The sequence below is a fragment of the Protomyctophum bolini genome (assembly GCF_963924005.1).
Source record: "Protomyctophum bolini genome assembly, chromosome: 3".
Lineage (NCBI taxonomy): Eukaryota > Metazoa > Chordata > Actinopteri > Myctophiformes > Myctophidae > Protomyctophum > Protomyctophum bolini.
In genome coordinates this window covers 30,553,866-30,568,622 of record NC_137864.1, presented here as the reverse complement: position 1 = coordinate 30,568,622, position 14,757 = coordinate 30,553,866, and the positions used below count along the sequence as shown (strand labels likewise).

Genomic DNA, 14,757 nt, shown 5'->3' with positions numbered 1-14,757 from the left:
GACCAGCCAACCACCGCACAGTGGGCCTGACCGCTTTTACGCAAGGAGCGTACACATACACACACTACACACACACAACCACCCCGTCTATCATCACGGATCTGTAAACATCAATCTTCTGATTGGGCTTCTTAAGCAGGTAAAGAGACGGTTTTATGAACAGCACACACCGGTTGATTTCCCACGTCTTCGATAGCCATCACATGTGTGTTTGTTTACGATCTGGCTCTTCGTATGGGTGTTATTTCAACGCTTTCACTCTTTAAACATAGCTTTAACGCCAGGATGTTAGCAACACAGCTAAGACAGGCTAACTACATACTACTAGGGCTATTGGGATTGCTAACGTTAGCTTTAGCTAGCGCTGTGGGCACCGGAGGCCCACGGGGCAAATGTGTAGTCAGCATTTTACAGGTTTTTGGTGTTATTGGAGATTAATCGCATTTGTTTGTCTTCCGATGACAGTCGCGTTGTGATCGATGTTACCCCTGTGTTACTCCCTCATCACTCCCCATCACCTGTTCTGTGGCTGCGTTAGCATGTAGCTAGGGGGGTTAGCATCATAAACTTGCTAGCCATTGTAATTGCTATTGTCAGAGATATTCCTGTAGTGTTGCGATATCTTCATACGAGATGGTTTTGGCGTACATATTATGATAATAATAAATATATAATAATGAGAAATAACCACAGCTATCTTAAAATGCGAATGGTTGAATGCTGGTATGGTAGTCGCATTGGATGAGGGGAAGCTCATAATATTGGGGGTGTAATAAATCTGTGTTTGGCACTAGTACACTACAGGTCAGGACAGGCGGTTGGTCTAAAACAGAGACTAAAGCTAAATAGTTTGAGTCTGGTGTGGTGTGGGGGTCCATTGGTCTCACATTAGCCTTGGTGTTTATGTGATTGATAAAACATACAGATAAACACACACAGATTGATGGAGAGATACACAAGTAATTGATATGTACTACCTGATGTAAAAACATGCATGACTTTGATAATCTACACGTATAGATAATCTGTTTTTAGGAAATGTGCCATAACTTGAAGGATTAAGGATATGTAGATTAAGATTTAAGTGACCCTTTAGACTTGATATTGTGTGTGCTGGACAGATATGTTGTTTGAGGACATTTGCGAGGGTTCAGGGATTTTGGAAAGGGATCTCAAGTAGATTTACTGCTTCCCGTATGTGTGTGTTGTTGAGAGTATGTGTATGTGTAAGTGTGTTATTCCTAATAGAGGAAGTGGGGTCTAGCTGATGTGATTGTGACAGCCTGTCATTAACCACCAGCAGGGAGAAAAGAGGAGCTAATGGAGCTCTCAACAACTAATGGACACATCACCATTGATTGTTTATTTATTTATCTGCCCCCACTCCCCCCTTCCACTTATTTCCCTTTGCTGATGATGCAGCTATTATTGCTTATGGCTCCCTCCAGTAAACAACTAAGTTTTTTATCCTAAGTAAAGGGTACAGTATGCTTTAAGATGAATGGCTCCACAGTGGCGTGGTTGTTTTGTTTGTGATTGTTGACTTGAGCCTTGCCACGTGTTTGCTCAAACAAACTTTGTGTCTTGGCCACATTTATCTAACTATAAATGCACCAAGTCTCTTGTGTGTGTGTCTGTCTACATACGTGTACGTCTGTAATCCACGTAACACGAGAACCGACTTAACCGACACATGTTCCACACCCCCACAGGGAGTGCAGTGCCCGGTGTCAAGTCGGTCGGACCCACGGTTGTCCAGAACCGCCACAAAAGGCCTCTTCCCGGGCTCTGGACAGGGCCCATGCCCAGCGTCCATATATGGGGCTGACCAGTTCTGACATCACTCCATAGGAATAAAAGAACACAGAGAGACAGATATATAAATCTCCATATTTGGGCATAAAAGACAGATGGGTGGAACGGGTACTCTGACACAGGTACAATAGTATAGCCGGGTGGGGCATGGATCTCCAACTTCCATCGTTACCGACTCGGTGCTCTATAGCCTTGCACCGGTCTAGTACACTTTAATTATGTAATGATCACATTAGAATAAAGTAAGTTGTTAAAAAATAAGCTGACGGATGCTTTTATATCCAAGCAAGCATGTTTTTTAATGTGTGGGACTTTTGGCAAACAGATCCCTAACGCAGGAAGAGATGATACCACGTTCAAATTGTCTTGTCTTGAAAAAGAGTCTAGGCTACTAAATAGGGCAATATTTACTATTTGCTCTGAACCTTTAATGAATAATATTGACACTATGATATTGCAGTAGTTTTCTGAATATTAAAACAAACTACTACTTTGATCTAGCCGCAATTTGCAACACTAGATTCTTTATAATGGGTTGAATCTAGAGTTGAAACACCAGCCATTGACAGCAGAAATGTCTGATCTGCCTGTATTAAATTATGTTAAACTCACCAACATTGCAGCTTCATGGAAAGCTTGAATTATCCTCTTGCAGTGTTTCATAAAAATTCAGAGAGTCCGAGACATGTTATGAATTCGGTGACGGCAATAATGAAGTGTTGGAGTTTGGAAGCACTTGTTTTCATTACGGCATCGTGCTGCTGCCTCCTGGCTTATGCAAATTCAAAACTGGTGGAATGCACTCAATGCAGGGCCGTTGAGTGACTTCCGACGAGCGCTTCCAAACTACAACACATTAACGTTGTTTAATACAAGCAGATTGGACTTTTGTTTTTGGATGAATGGCCTGTCAATGGCTGGTGTTGCAACTCTAGATTCAACCCATTGTGAAAAAATCTAGTGTTGCAAATTGTGGCCAACTGTTATCAGAATATATTTATTTGCATCTCCATTGAGTCATTCTGCCAGACCAGCAGTCGACTACATGCACATTTTTTGGCGAAGCTCATTATAGACTAGAAGCACTTGATCTAACGTAACACTACATTAAATTCAGGGCGGGAACCCCTTTTGGTGTTTTAAGCATTGTTATACTTTGGCTATTGAAAAATAGCAGATCTACATGCTCATAGCGTGGCAGTGGCACCAAGTGCCGCACTACGAGCTTGTAGATCTGCTATTTCTGAAAAATCGTGAAAATGTGGCTCAAATTTTTGAATATATATATATATATATATATATATATATATATATTCTTTCAGAGCGAACGTTTTTAACTCAAATATTTGGGGGGTCCCTGGAACAACATATTTTCAGATGGGGGTCAGTGGACGATTACATATACTTTTTGGGGTCCTTGACATGAAATAGTTTGAGAACCACTGACATAGAAACATAGGTTTTTCATAAAACTGTCAGGATTTAGAAGACATTTGTACTTTTGTAGAATCGTCCTCAGTCCTAAATGGACACTTCTGATGCCCAGGACGTCCACACACGTCTTATCAAATAAAACCGGCGGGAGCTGAGGAAGTGTGGGCATGTCCTAAGGTCTGTTATCTATATCAAACGGGATCGCATAAAATCAATCCATTTGCTAGGTAGTGCCTTGCTCAGCCCCTCCCGACCTGTTTCGTGTGTGTGCGCACCGCACCCATTACTTCCTTGTTTACGGCCGACAAAATACCATATTTTCTCAATCTATGCTGCCTCTGCACACATTGATCATAACACCGATGTTCTGGACTAATTTCTGACTTCATGCATTTCGGTTACAATATTAACGCTTCTAAAGAGAGATCAGACTTACTAGCGCAATGTAGAAATGGAATATTTCGCTACACGTTTTTTGGGGGAAAGGGAAGGCGGGCGTTCTCAGAATAAAATCTCCCTCATCTGCTTGGCACTCATTGATAATTGTAATCTTCATTATTATATCCCGATAATGCATGTTACCTTTCTGAATAGTAGTTTAGCAGATATTATATTTCATTAAGACTCTTCAGCTCAGATTTATTGCAATTTGCAAAGCTATTGCATTTAGTATGGTGGTGTAAACTCTGCTCATGTGATATCCCAGATTAGCTGTGTACCGAGACACAGCTCTGATATTATTTCACATTTGATATATGAGATTATCTGTGCATCAAGACACGGCTCTGATAAACAACAAATCCCAGAGCAGAGCATAATATAAGTTAAAGACATTACATCAACAACATACAATGCATTCCATATACCACATACTGTAGGTACATATCACGTGATCATAATACAATCCATAAAACAGATAGTCTTTTATGAGACCAAGCTTTGTGTGAATGTTTGTGCACACAGTGCATGCGCACATATGTGCATGTGTCAGTCAGTGTGTGAAGTTGAGTGAGTTACTACCCTGTTCACCCCACCCATGTCCCTTTGATGGAGAGATTTATGGTTGTATTGCGCTGGCAGGTTGTATGTATGTGAGCGTGTGCATGCCATAGGCACGTGTCTGTCCGTGCTTGGCTACTTAATCTGTCTGGCCTTCTTGCTTAGTGTAACCAACAGAAAATGTATTTATAATAGGTATATATGGTTTATATTTACCTTCTGTCATTCAGTAGAATAAAGGGAGACAATAGACTTCATCACTTTGCTGTAATGTCCCAAACATTAAGTCACTCCTTTATTCATTACACTACCAAGTTCTGATATCTCACCCTGAACTGTTTAAAAGAAGATTGTGTGTTTATTTCAAATATTTGATTTAATAACATCATTAACATACGATGCAATTGTAACCCAAAATAACTTTCTGTACCCTGTCTGTGACACACACACACACACACACACACACACACACACGTGTCATGTCAGTGAGATGTTTAATATGCAGAGACGAGACAGAGAAGGGACATTAATGAGGCGGGGCATTGCCAGGGCGACGGTAGAGGTCATGACCTCATGGCCGCCACGCCTGGATGGCCTTTATGATAGAGCTGGCCAATTAGAGAAAAGCAGGGGGTGGACTGTGTGTGTGTGTGTGTGTGTGTGTGTCAAAACGCCAGTTTTGGTATTCAGGACGTAGAGCGTGACTTCATGTTCTTTATGGACATTTAAGTGGAGCAATGTGAGAGTGAAGCTGTGTTTCTGTTTAGCAGCAGACCATGTTAAAAAGGAGAACTCATTGTTTTTCTCCACCTTCATGCTAGTAGGCCAGACTACCGCTGTTGCTGACCAGTCACTGGGAGCAGCCCTCTGCTAGGACCACATATGCAGTCACTTTCCTCATATGGTGCAAGGAAAAATTGCAGAAAAGCATGGCGACAATTGCACACGAGTGGCCGTCTTGTAACGGCCCGGGAACACATCATGTTCAATCCCAGCTCACTCTGCAAAGCCCCCTCTTTACATGACAAACAGCAGTGACCACAGGATGACCCAGGAGTAGAGTTCTTTTCATTGAAAGGTCGCAGGTTCGATGTGCAGTGCTAAGTTTTGCCAGCAGTCCATTTGTGTCCTATTGGTGCCCTAGTGTGCAAGAGTATTAGATTCAAGGCAAGGGTTTTGTCACTCACTCGTACAAGCAGCAAAATGTTGATGTGGCATTTTCCGCAATAATAATAATACAAGGTCAAATATAAGATGCAATATAGATATTGTGTTGAAATAATAAATCGCAAAATAAAAATACCTACGAGGTTACCTTCACGCAAGAATCAAGTTTGCCAAGCAAAACTAATGTGTGACAAAGTGTGAATTGGGATTTACAGCATTGATGTGTCTCCGTCTTTTTGTAAGCATTACTCAGACAGGTTGCTAGCAATTTACAATTTAATTTAAGCGTTTAGCAGACGCTTTTATCCAGAGTGACTTGGAAGCGTGAGATCGCAATAAGCACAGTAAATAGTCGAGTTGGGTAGAAAAAAGAGAGCAGATGCTAATGATTGATTAACAACTCAAATTGGAGAGCGACAATAGTATGACAGGCATAAATTCAAGTTAGTATGATTTGTTGCTCTGTTGCTTGTTTTCTCTGTATGTACAACTTCATTTGTTCTACCATGTTTATTCTATACACAACTTTTGAATACCAAAAGCGCTATATTGTTTTCTATTTATGCCAATTCCATGCAAACAATGAACTACAACTTGGTCCCATTTGTTGGTCTGGGGATGTTATAGAATAGATAAAGATAAACAGTAAACACATTGTCTCCTCTGATACACATGGAGTCATTACATGTTAGCCTCTCGGTTCTGCTCCCTGCTGAACTGGCACTCCGACCAACCTGTAGGAGTCGCTAGTGCAGCAACAAAGAACACAAACCCCGGCTGGCTTTCCAGTTTCCACCCGTGAACACGGCCAACTGTGTTTGATGGAGCACCAGGCCAAGCCGGAGGCACTGTGGTGGAGGAATTGAACCGCAGCGGGCGCGTACTTTACCCCCGTACCAACCAGGAAAATAAGAATGTGTTGTTATTACAATGAATTGCTGGGAACAGGCACTGACAGGTGCCTTCATTACTCAGAACGTTGAGTCTGCCCTTCCCTGTCCTCCACACTTAAAGCTTATTATACAGATGCCCTTGTTACAAGAGCCTCTGGATAGGAATGTCAGCAGGGTACCGCTATTAAATGTAAATGTAAACTGTGATATGGTAATGATGTGAATATTGAACCTGTCCTCTCTCTCCCTCCTCCAGGCTGTTCGTCCAAGTCGTTCAAGCTGTACTCCCCTAAGGAGCCCCCCAACGGTAGCGCTTTCCCCCCCTTCCACCCGGGCACCATGCTGGACAGAGACGTGGGGTGAGTTACAAACTCTGTTTTGTTTGTCGCTGTGTGTGTGTTTGTGTGTTGTACACATTACAACAGGCCAATTGGTGTATGTAATATGTATGTACTTGTTGCCGGTGTCGCATAGTACTGAAAATAGGATCTACCAGCTTGTAGATCTGATATTTTCAGCATGCGACATCTACACGCTACTAAGAATCAGACTTGAGCTGTAGAGTTCCGAGTCATTCTCTATTGTCCAATTTGTTTAGCAGGAAGTGGAGCAAGCAGGCTCTGGAAAGGAGTTGCCTTGTTGTTGCTACATGCAGTGTCAGTCTGTATGGTGGTTACGCTAGTAACACTGTAGCTTACACAACCATGTTTATTGCTAGGGCAGTTCGCATCTTGATGCAGGGCCATACAATTAAATCTAAATAACCACATGATGTCTTTAACGTCTACAGATGATTTTGTATTTCAGCATGCAAACTATTCAATTTTTATTGAAATGTATAAGTACAGAAATGTCTTAGGCCTGCGGTATCTACTTTCTTTTGTCACTTTATTTGGTACTATATATTCATGATGACATATCCAGTCTTTATTTGCCCCAAGACTGGGATATTTGATAACCCCTTGTGTTGATAAGTTAACACATGTACCTAGAGGCCTGATACATGTTAGTGGAAACAAATTGACCATTTCACGCTGAACCCTCGATGGCTTTTTTGCTACCTTTATTGATATATATATTTTTTAAGATATTTAGTTGGGTTTCTTCTGCCTTTATTGGATAGTGTACACTACAGTATGGTGACAGGAAATGGGGAGAGAGATGGGGGGGGGGGGGAGACACGCAAAGGTCGTCAGGATTGGGAGTCGAACCCGCGACACGCCGTCAGGCTGGCTTAGCAGCCTAGGTGCCCAGACCGCCTGGGTATTTCTTGGTAAAACAACAGAGGCTGGTTGCGTCTCAGCTGACCCGACCGTCCCCGTTGAGATATGGGATCTATTCTTAATGTGACTACACTGCCTTGTTGGAAAGAATGAGATGAGAGCTGTGCCGAGTCACGTTTACTGTATGTTCCTGCATTGCCTATTTCTCACCTTAAATGTTTTCAGATGCATATTTTAGTGTGCGGTTTAAAATGAGTTTGTCATAATCTTGAATTAGGTTCAGAATAGAGTAGCAGTCCTGTAGTTTCTGCAATGCTCTCCAAAATGAATCGGCTGTGTGAGCTATGGGAGTACACAGGTACATGAAACAATGATTCATGATTTTATTGGTGGAATTCGGTTAGTTTGTGTGTGTGTGTGTGTGTGTGTGTGTGTGTGTGAGAGAGAGAGAGAGAGAGAGAGAGAGAGAGAGAGAGAGAGAGACACTGTGTGTGTGTGTGTGTGTGTGTGTGTGTGTGTGAGATTATTTCTTTCTTTGTTTAACTATTTATCTCTGTGATTGTCGTTTGTCCAGTCCCACCCCGATGTACCCTCCTACATACCTGGAGCCCGGAATAGGGTAAAACCACTTTACATTACTTTATTGTAGATTACTCTCCAGTGTCTTTTACTGAGGTCTGAACTGGGAAAGGCAATACCACAAGAACAGATAAGGCTTAGGCAAATTGCGTTCTTATCTTACTGTCAAGAGAGAATTTACTTTTATCCAGGATATGGCTGAAACTGGGGAGTAATGTTCTTAAAAGTATTAAAATCACTGCTGAATTTGGCAAATGTCTTGAGCGGAATAGTTTGGCTTCAGTAGATACTTGATCGCACAATATTTGCATGCCAAGTCGGAGGCACCTTTGATGGTAGCTTTGCCTTCCTACACAGAACCAATCAACCAACCTGATAGAGCTATTGTAAACAATGTAAAGCCTACCCTGTGTGTGCTTTACGCATTGCATGCCAGCTTTCCAGGAGCAGAGCTGTGACGTGTTACACAACAGTGTCAGCATTTGAGAGTAGTTGATGGTACAATAACATTCTCTACGTTTACACACACATTTATTTAGCAAAATACCAACAGAAAATAGACAGATGAAATGGACAAACATAGCAGACCGTTGTAGAATCTGCAATACTTGTCTTTCTCCGAGCAGCACAATGGTGTGTGTGTGTGTGTGTGTGTGTGTGTGTGTGTGTGTGTGTGTGTGTGTGTGTGTGTGTGTGTGTGTGTGTGTGTGTGTGTGTGTGTGTGTGTGTGTGTGTGTGTGTGTGTGTGTGTGTGTGTGTGTGTGTGTGTGTGTGTGTGTGTGTGTGTGTGTGTGTGTGTGTGTGTGTGTGTGTGTGTGTGTGTGTGTGTGTGTGTGTGTGTGTGTGTGTGTTGTGAATCACTGGCAATTGACCAAATGTTGTACCCTTTTTAAATATACTGAGCTGTACCTTGACCAGGATAAAGGAGCAATTCAATTCCCGTTAACTCCTTTACAGGGGTGGAAAAATAGTTGGCTATGCATTGTTTTTGGCTATTGGCTTCAAATAGTATAGGTAGTAGGTACCTTCTTCCATATGGTTTGGAAATGTCCAAATGTTTCCACATTTTGGAGTATGGTTGCTGCTAAACTTTCATTACTTTAATGAGTTAACATTACACCTTCTCCATCTTTATTTATTTTAGATTATGTATCCCAAATACAGTTAAAAGTGTGTCTTCTTTGCTGGTTTAGCAGCGGCAAAGAAGATGTAGGTTGCTACGCAGTGGAAACCTCCTCACTCACACATTAACATTCCGACAATGGGCTCTTTTACTGATATTGTATATATCTAGAGATGTCAATGGCAAGGTTGCATGGAGCAAAAGAAGAAAATGTTAACTATCTCTACCGCTAGCTGTTAGCATAAACCTCAGTTCCAGGGGCCAGCATAGGCGTCCACTTGAAAAAGTCTGAATCTACCCGCCCCCCCCCCCCCCACACACACACACACACTCTCGCTACACACACTCTAGTATCATTGGAATACGCACACACTCTTTACCTCTCGTCAGAAGCTTTAAAGGTGATATAGGCAAGTTTTCAGTGTTTGTACACAGAATTGATCGAGTGTTTCCAAACAAATTAAAATCTAGCTCCACCCCCCTCCCCCCGTCATTCTATTGGCTGAGCCAGGTCACTTCAGGCTATGGGGTTGTTGTTGCTGCTGGGAGGGACGCTATGGATATTGCGCTCGTATGGCTAAATATGACATAAAAAAATTATGAATTTCTATCGATATCATAGTTACAACAATGACATTGAGTTGACATGTTTTTTTAAGGGTAACTGTAGCGTAATCACAATATCACAAGACTGACACGACGAGTCCCGCAAATGAGGAAGTAGGAAGTAGTGGAGCAGACTCACTGGCTCTCAATTCAATTATCTTTCATTTGTAATCGTGCATATAAAACATATTGCCCCTCAAATGCCCCAGCCACTACAGCATCGTTCATGTGAACTACTTTGTCCACGGTTATTCATCGCTATGATGATCAGCGACGGCTTGTCACCGTTGGCGAGCACGGGTTGAATGCAAGCTTCAAGCCGGCCGGACCACCAAACCATGCGCTATACATAGCGATTCTCATAATTTCAACAGGCTTACATATTACATCATAAACATACTATTTCACATGAACAATGGTGAAACTAAGATATGGGGATAATATTATACTTGCAAATTGCAAGTATAATATTATCCCCATATCTTAGTTTCACCAATGCGATTTCATTGCAAGTTGCAATGAAATCGCATTGCGTTTTCATTATAATACTGCTGGGTCGAACACACAGTCACAGCCTCGCGCTGCAATTGGCTAAGACTCCGCGTCACCCCCCACACAGACCCTCCTCCCAACACGACGCTTCCGTCCCGCGACATAAACAACAGTGGATATAAACAGATACAAACACATAGAGGGAGACAAAGGGAGAGTGTATGTCTACAGGGCAGCAGCTCAGCATCAAAATATAGGGGAAGATAGAGGGAATAAGGCCACAAATATAGATAGATAAATATGTTGATTTTTGGCTGAAAACTTGCCTATATCACCTTTAACATGGCAGCAGCGTCACGGTACAAAGGCACAAATTAAATCCGAAATGTGGATGGACAGCGATCTAAGAATTTAGATCGCTTTGAAAATCCTCCTTTCAACTGCTTTGCACTGTGAATATATTTGCAATCCCATAGTTGGAACGGTGTGGCGTTGCTATAGGAACCGGACCAATGTTAAAGGCTTCCGTAGGCATCAACCAATATATAGATGGAGTATACGTTGGGGTACATATTTATACAGACTTGGGATATGACGCCACCTAGCGTCGACGTAAGTATATATGGACTTGGGGGAAAAAAATATTACTATTTGGTGAGGTCTAACAGATAAAATTATGAATATGATCTAGTCCTTTTTTCCCTTTTTACACTGGTAAGAAATGTGGCACAGGTATGCTTGTTGTGACATTGTTGTTCCTGGGAGGGAGGGGTGGGTGGTTGTGTTTGTTAATTTTTATGTTTCTTCTTTTACTATGTTTATACATAATATCCTGTATTTGTGTTTATTTTTTATTTTTATTCATTCATAATGCCAGAATACTGTTTTTGTCATGAATACAAAATTGATAAAAAAAATACATTACACAAAATATTTAACATAAGTCGTTAATCACCAAACGGGCTGCGTGATTGCAGTGTACAAAAATAACAAATCTATAAGCTCACAACATGCTATTGCATGATCCTACCTAGGATAGGTGGTGTAGCAAAACATTTGGCACAACATTTGGAATAGAATTATGTATTCTATATATTATAATGCTTTATTTTATTGTTGTGCCACTGCCTGTCTTTGGGCATTGCAAGTAAGGGCATTGGTGTGAGAGACTCATTATTGCGCTGAATGGTTTTTATATAGGCCTGGAAATTGGGTTAAATATTGTAGAAAAGTTTTGGAAATTCATTGGTAAAAATGCGTTTCCCTTTCCTCTTTTGTCCTCCTTTCTTTTCCTCCATCTACGGTGTCCCAGGAGGCACACACCATACGGCAACCAGACAGACTACAGAATATTTGAGCTTAACAAACGGCTACAGAACTGGACAGAGGTACAAATACTGTACACACACTTACACTCAGTTAGCAGTGGCTGAGCATCAAACATTGTCAACACTGATTTGATTGATTTTTTTTTTTTTAATATTTTATTTTGTTTTACTTAAATCTTTTCACAAAATACACATGCCACCAATTAATTTTGCTAGTCCAATACAAAAGGAGAGAGCTTGAAATCTTTTATCAATATCTTATCAATACCATTTAAAAGTGACCCAACCAACCACCCAAATGGGTGTTAACAGGGTATGTTTTGAACTGTTTTAATGTGTGATTCTCTTTGTATCGGTGTAGGAGTGTGACAACCTGTGGTGGGATGCCTTCACTACAGAATTCTTTGAAGATGATGCCATGTTGACCATCACATTCTGCCTGGAGGACGGGCCCAAACGCTACAGTAAGACACCGTTTTCCCACTGCTTGTACGAAAAAGGAAACCCTCACTCGACCCACCAAATTACATTTTCTGTTTCAATGCATATTGAAACAGCTTTTTGCAACTTGTCAACAACCTAACCTGATCAATAATTGGTTCTTGGAGACATTTGTAGGGCAGTACTGAGAGACTAATTTCTGTGTAAAGTCTGCTGCCAGTAGGCTGGTAATCCTCTATCTCAGCTTGTGAAAAAACAAAGCGCTAAGTAATCATAAATGTCCAAGGCCAATTTGTAATCTGTCACAGAGAATGCATTGCTGATGCGACACATTATGTATGATTCACTAGTCCTCGTCCTCCAAGTCATCCCACCCTTCAAAAATACATGCCATCTCAAACCCTATTTTATGGAGGACTTTACATCTACTAAGGACTAGGTGTCCGATTGTATGTTGTAACTTATGCCTACGTTGGAACAGTTTCAACTACCGGTAGTACAACCCTTAAACTGTTAGTGTCCCGTAAACTCTGACAAAATTCTAAAGTATGTTCAAACTAAGCTTTTCTCCATAACCTGTTTGTTTCACATCTTTCTCTAAGCTGTCTAGATTTGTTCTAACAGTATTGTTATTTAGTGCTGTATCCTTATCTCTTTGTATCAGTAAACACATCCAGTCCCTTCCTTCCATAATCTCCTCAGATTCTCATACCCAATAAAGACAAGAAAACCACTCATTACAAATTACATTATCTTCTCCCACTTCCTGTGTTCTCCCCTCTCAGCGATTGGCCGGACGTTGATTCCAAGGTATTTCCGGAGTATATTTGAAGGGGGTGCCACTGAGCTCTACTATGTACTGAAACACCCCAAGGAGTCCTTCCACAACAACTTTGTCTCCCTGGACTGTGACCAATGTACCATGGTCACCCAGAATGGCAAGCCTATGTTCACACAGGTGTGTACTCTGTACTGTGTACCACAGCATTTACCCAGTTCAAATAGGATTATTTTGGCGAGGGTCACAGACTGAAAAGGTTGAGAACCACTTCTCTAACTGAACCCTAAAACCTGGAACGTGTCGTGCACATGAATACAGTATAGTATATCATTAATAAATAATACTTGGATAAAATGTTTCCTACAATCATTAGCAGAAACTTAAGTGCACCTTGGGTACATTTAATGTCTGAATTCCATCTCTAATTAATTTGTATATTAATTTGATGTGATTACAATCTGATGATCATCCATGGTTAATATTGAAATGAATCTTAGTTAATTAAAATTAACCTCTCCTTTTGCTCTGGTATAGGTGTGTGTAGAGGGTCGCCTGTACTTGGAGTTCATGTTTGACGACATGATGAGGATAAAGACGTGGCACTTCAGCATCAGACAGCATCGTGAACTCATCCCCCGCAGTATACTGGCCATGCACGTGAGTGGACATAACAGCAGTGTGCGTGTCTTATGTGTGACAACGTTTTGACCTGTGTTCTTTGACCGTTGTCTCAGGCCCAAGACCCCCAGATGTTGGACCAGCTGTCTAAAAACATCACCAGATGTGGCCTGTCCAACTCTACCCTCAACTACCTCCGAGTGAGTAGCGCACACACACACGTCATAGTACATACACCACCTTCACGCTCAACTATGTTTGGAATGCTCTGCCTGAGGATTTCAGGCTTGCCAAGTCATTGACGTCTAATAAATCACTTCTGAAAGGCCCTTTATACTCTATGTGAAGGCCTTTACATGGTCTACCACAGAGTCACTTCAGATTTAAGGTAGAACTCAAGAATACGGTTCTCTCTCAAGCTAAAGACTGTTTCTTCAATTTGGAAATTGTTATAGACTTATTTATCTCACAATGGACTTTATTTACTATTCCTTTTTATTCATTTGACCAATCTCAAAACCCATTAAATTCTTACCCAAACTCAAAATGAACCTAAAAGAATAGCTGGCTTTAAAATAAAAATGGGCTTAATTTAACACCTTTGAACAGTAGTATCCTCTGCCCCCTGCCCCACCCCACCTTTCTCTGTAAATATTCCTTTTGATGCTACTGAGTTTTTTGTATTGTATTGTATGTATCATACTACTGACAATCTGGGAACCCCTTGGCAAAAAAGGGAAAGAAACTCTGCTGTTTGTTTCCTTGAATTTGCTCCTGGGGGCAGTATGTTTGCCTGTTTGGTCCGCCCTCAGCAGTCCTCTTCCGGTGGGGCGCTTGTGTTTTCATTCCACTAATCCCCAAAGTATTTTGTATACACGCTCTGAATTTGCAATATTCCCTAATAATATTGTCTTGTGATGCTTGTCCCTCTTTCCAGCTGTGTGTGATTCTGGAGCCCATGCAGGAGCTCATGTCAAGACATAAGACGTATAGCCTGAGTCCCAGAGACTGCCTCAAGACCTGCCTTTTCCAGAAGTGGCAGAGGATGGTGGCCCCACCAGGTGGGAGCTCCTGCAAGTTCACACACTTACACATGCACACTCACTCAGGCCTCTTTTAGACGGCTCCAGATAAAACGGCAAAGTCCCGCACACACTATATGAAAACACTATAATGTCGCTAGGTGGTGGTAACGGGCTGCCAAATAGACCAGACCCCTTCGTGCAACCCTATCTGGGTTTTGATTGACACTTCCAGA

General features: G+C 41.6%; 1 protein-coding gene across 8 annotated transcripts in view; it reads left to right on the top strand.

The window, feature by feature from the left end:
- The window catches only part of ldb1b (LIM-domain binding 1b), a 37,839-nt gene that overhangs the window by 19,435 nt on the left and 3,647 nt on the right, over positions 1–14,757 (top strand). For 3 of the 8 annotated variants that reach the window (XM_080759580.1, XM_080759584.1, XM_080759579.1), the window contains exons 2-9: positions 6,565–6,667; positions 8,106–8,150; positions 11,644–11,719; positions 12,021–12,123; positions 12,886–13,058; positions 13,416–13,538; positions 13,616–13,699; positions 14,437–14,560. In XM_080759580.1, coding sequence (XP_080615706.1) covers positions 6,565–6,667; positions 8,106–8,150; positions 11,644–11,719; positions 12,021–12,123; positions 12,886–13,058; positions 13,416–13,538; positions 13,616–13,699; positions 14,437–14,560 — 831 coding nt within the window. Of the gene's footprint in view, positions 140–6,564; positions 6,668–8,105; positions 8,151–11,643; positions 11,720–12,020; positions 12,124–12,885; positions 13,059–13,415; positions 13,539–13,615; positions 13,700–14,436; positions 14,561–14,757 lie in introns of all 8 variants that reach the window. The other 5 variants (XM_080759582.1, XM_080759586.1, XM_080759581.1 and 2 more) reach the window with 3 other exon arrangements.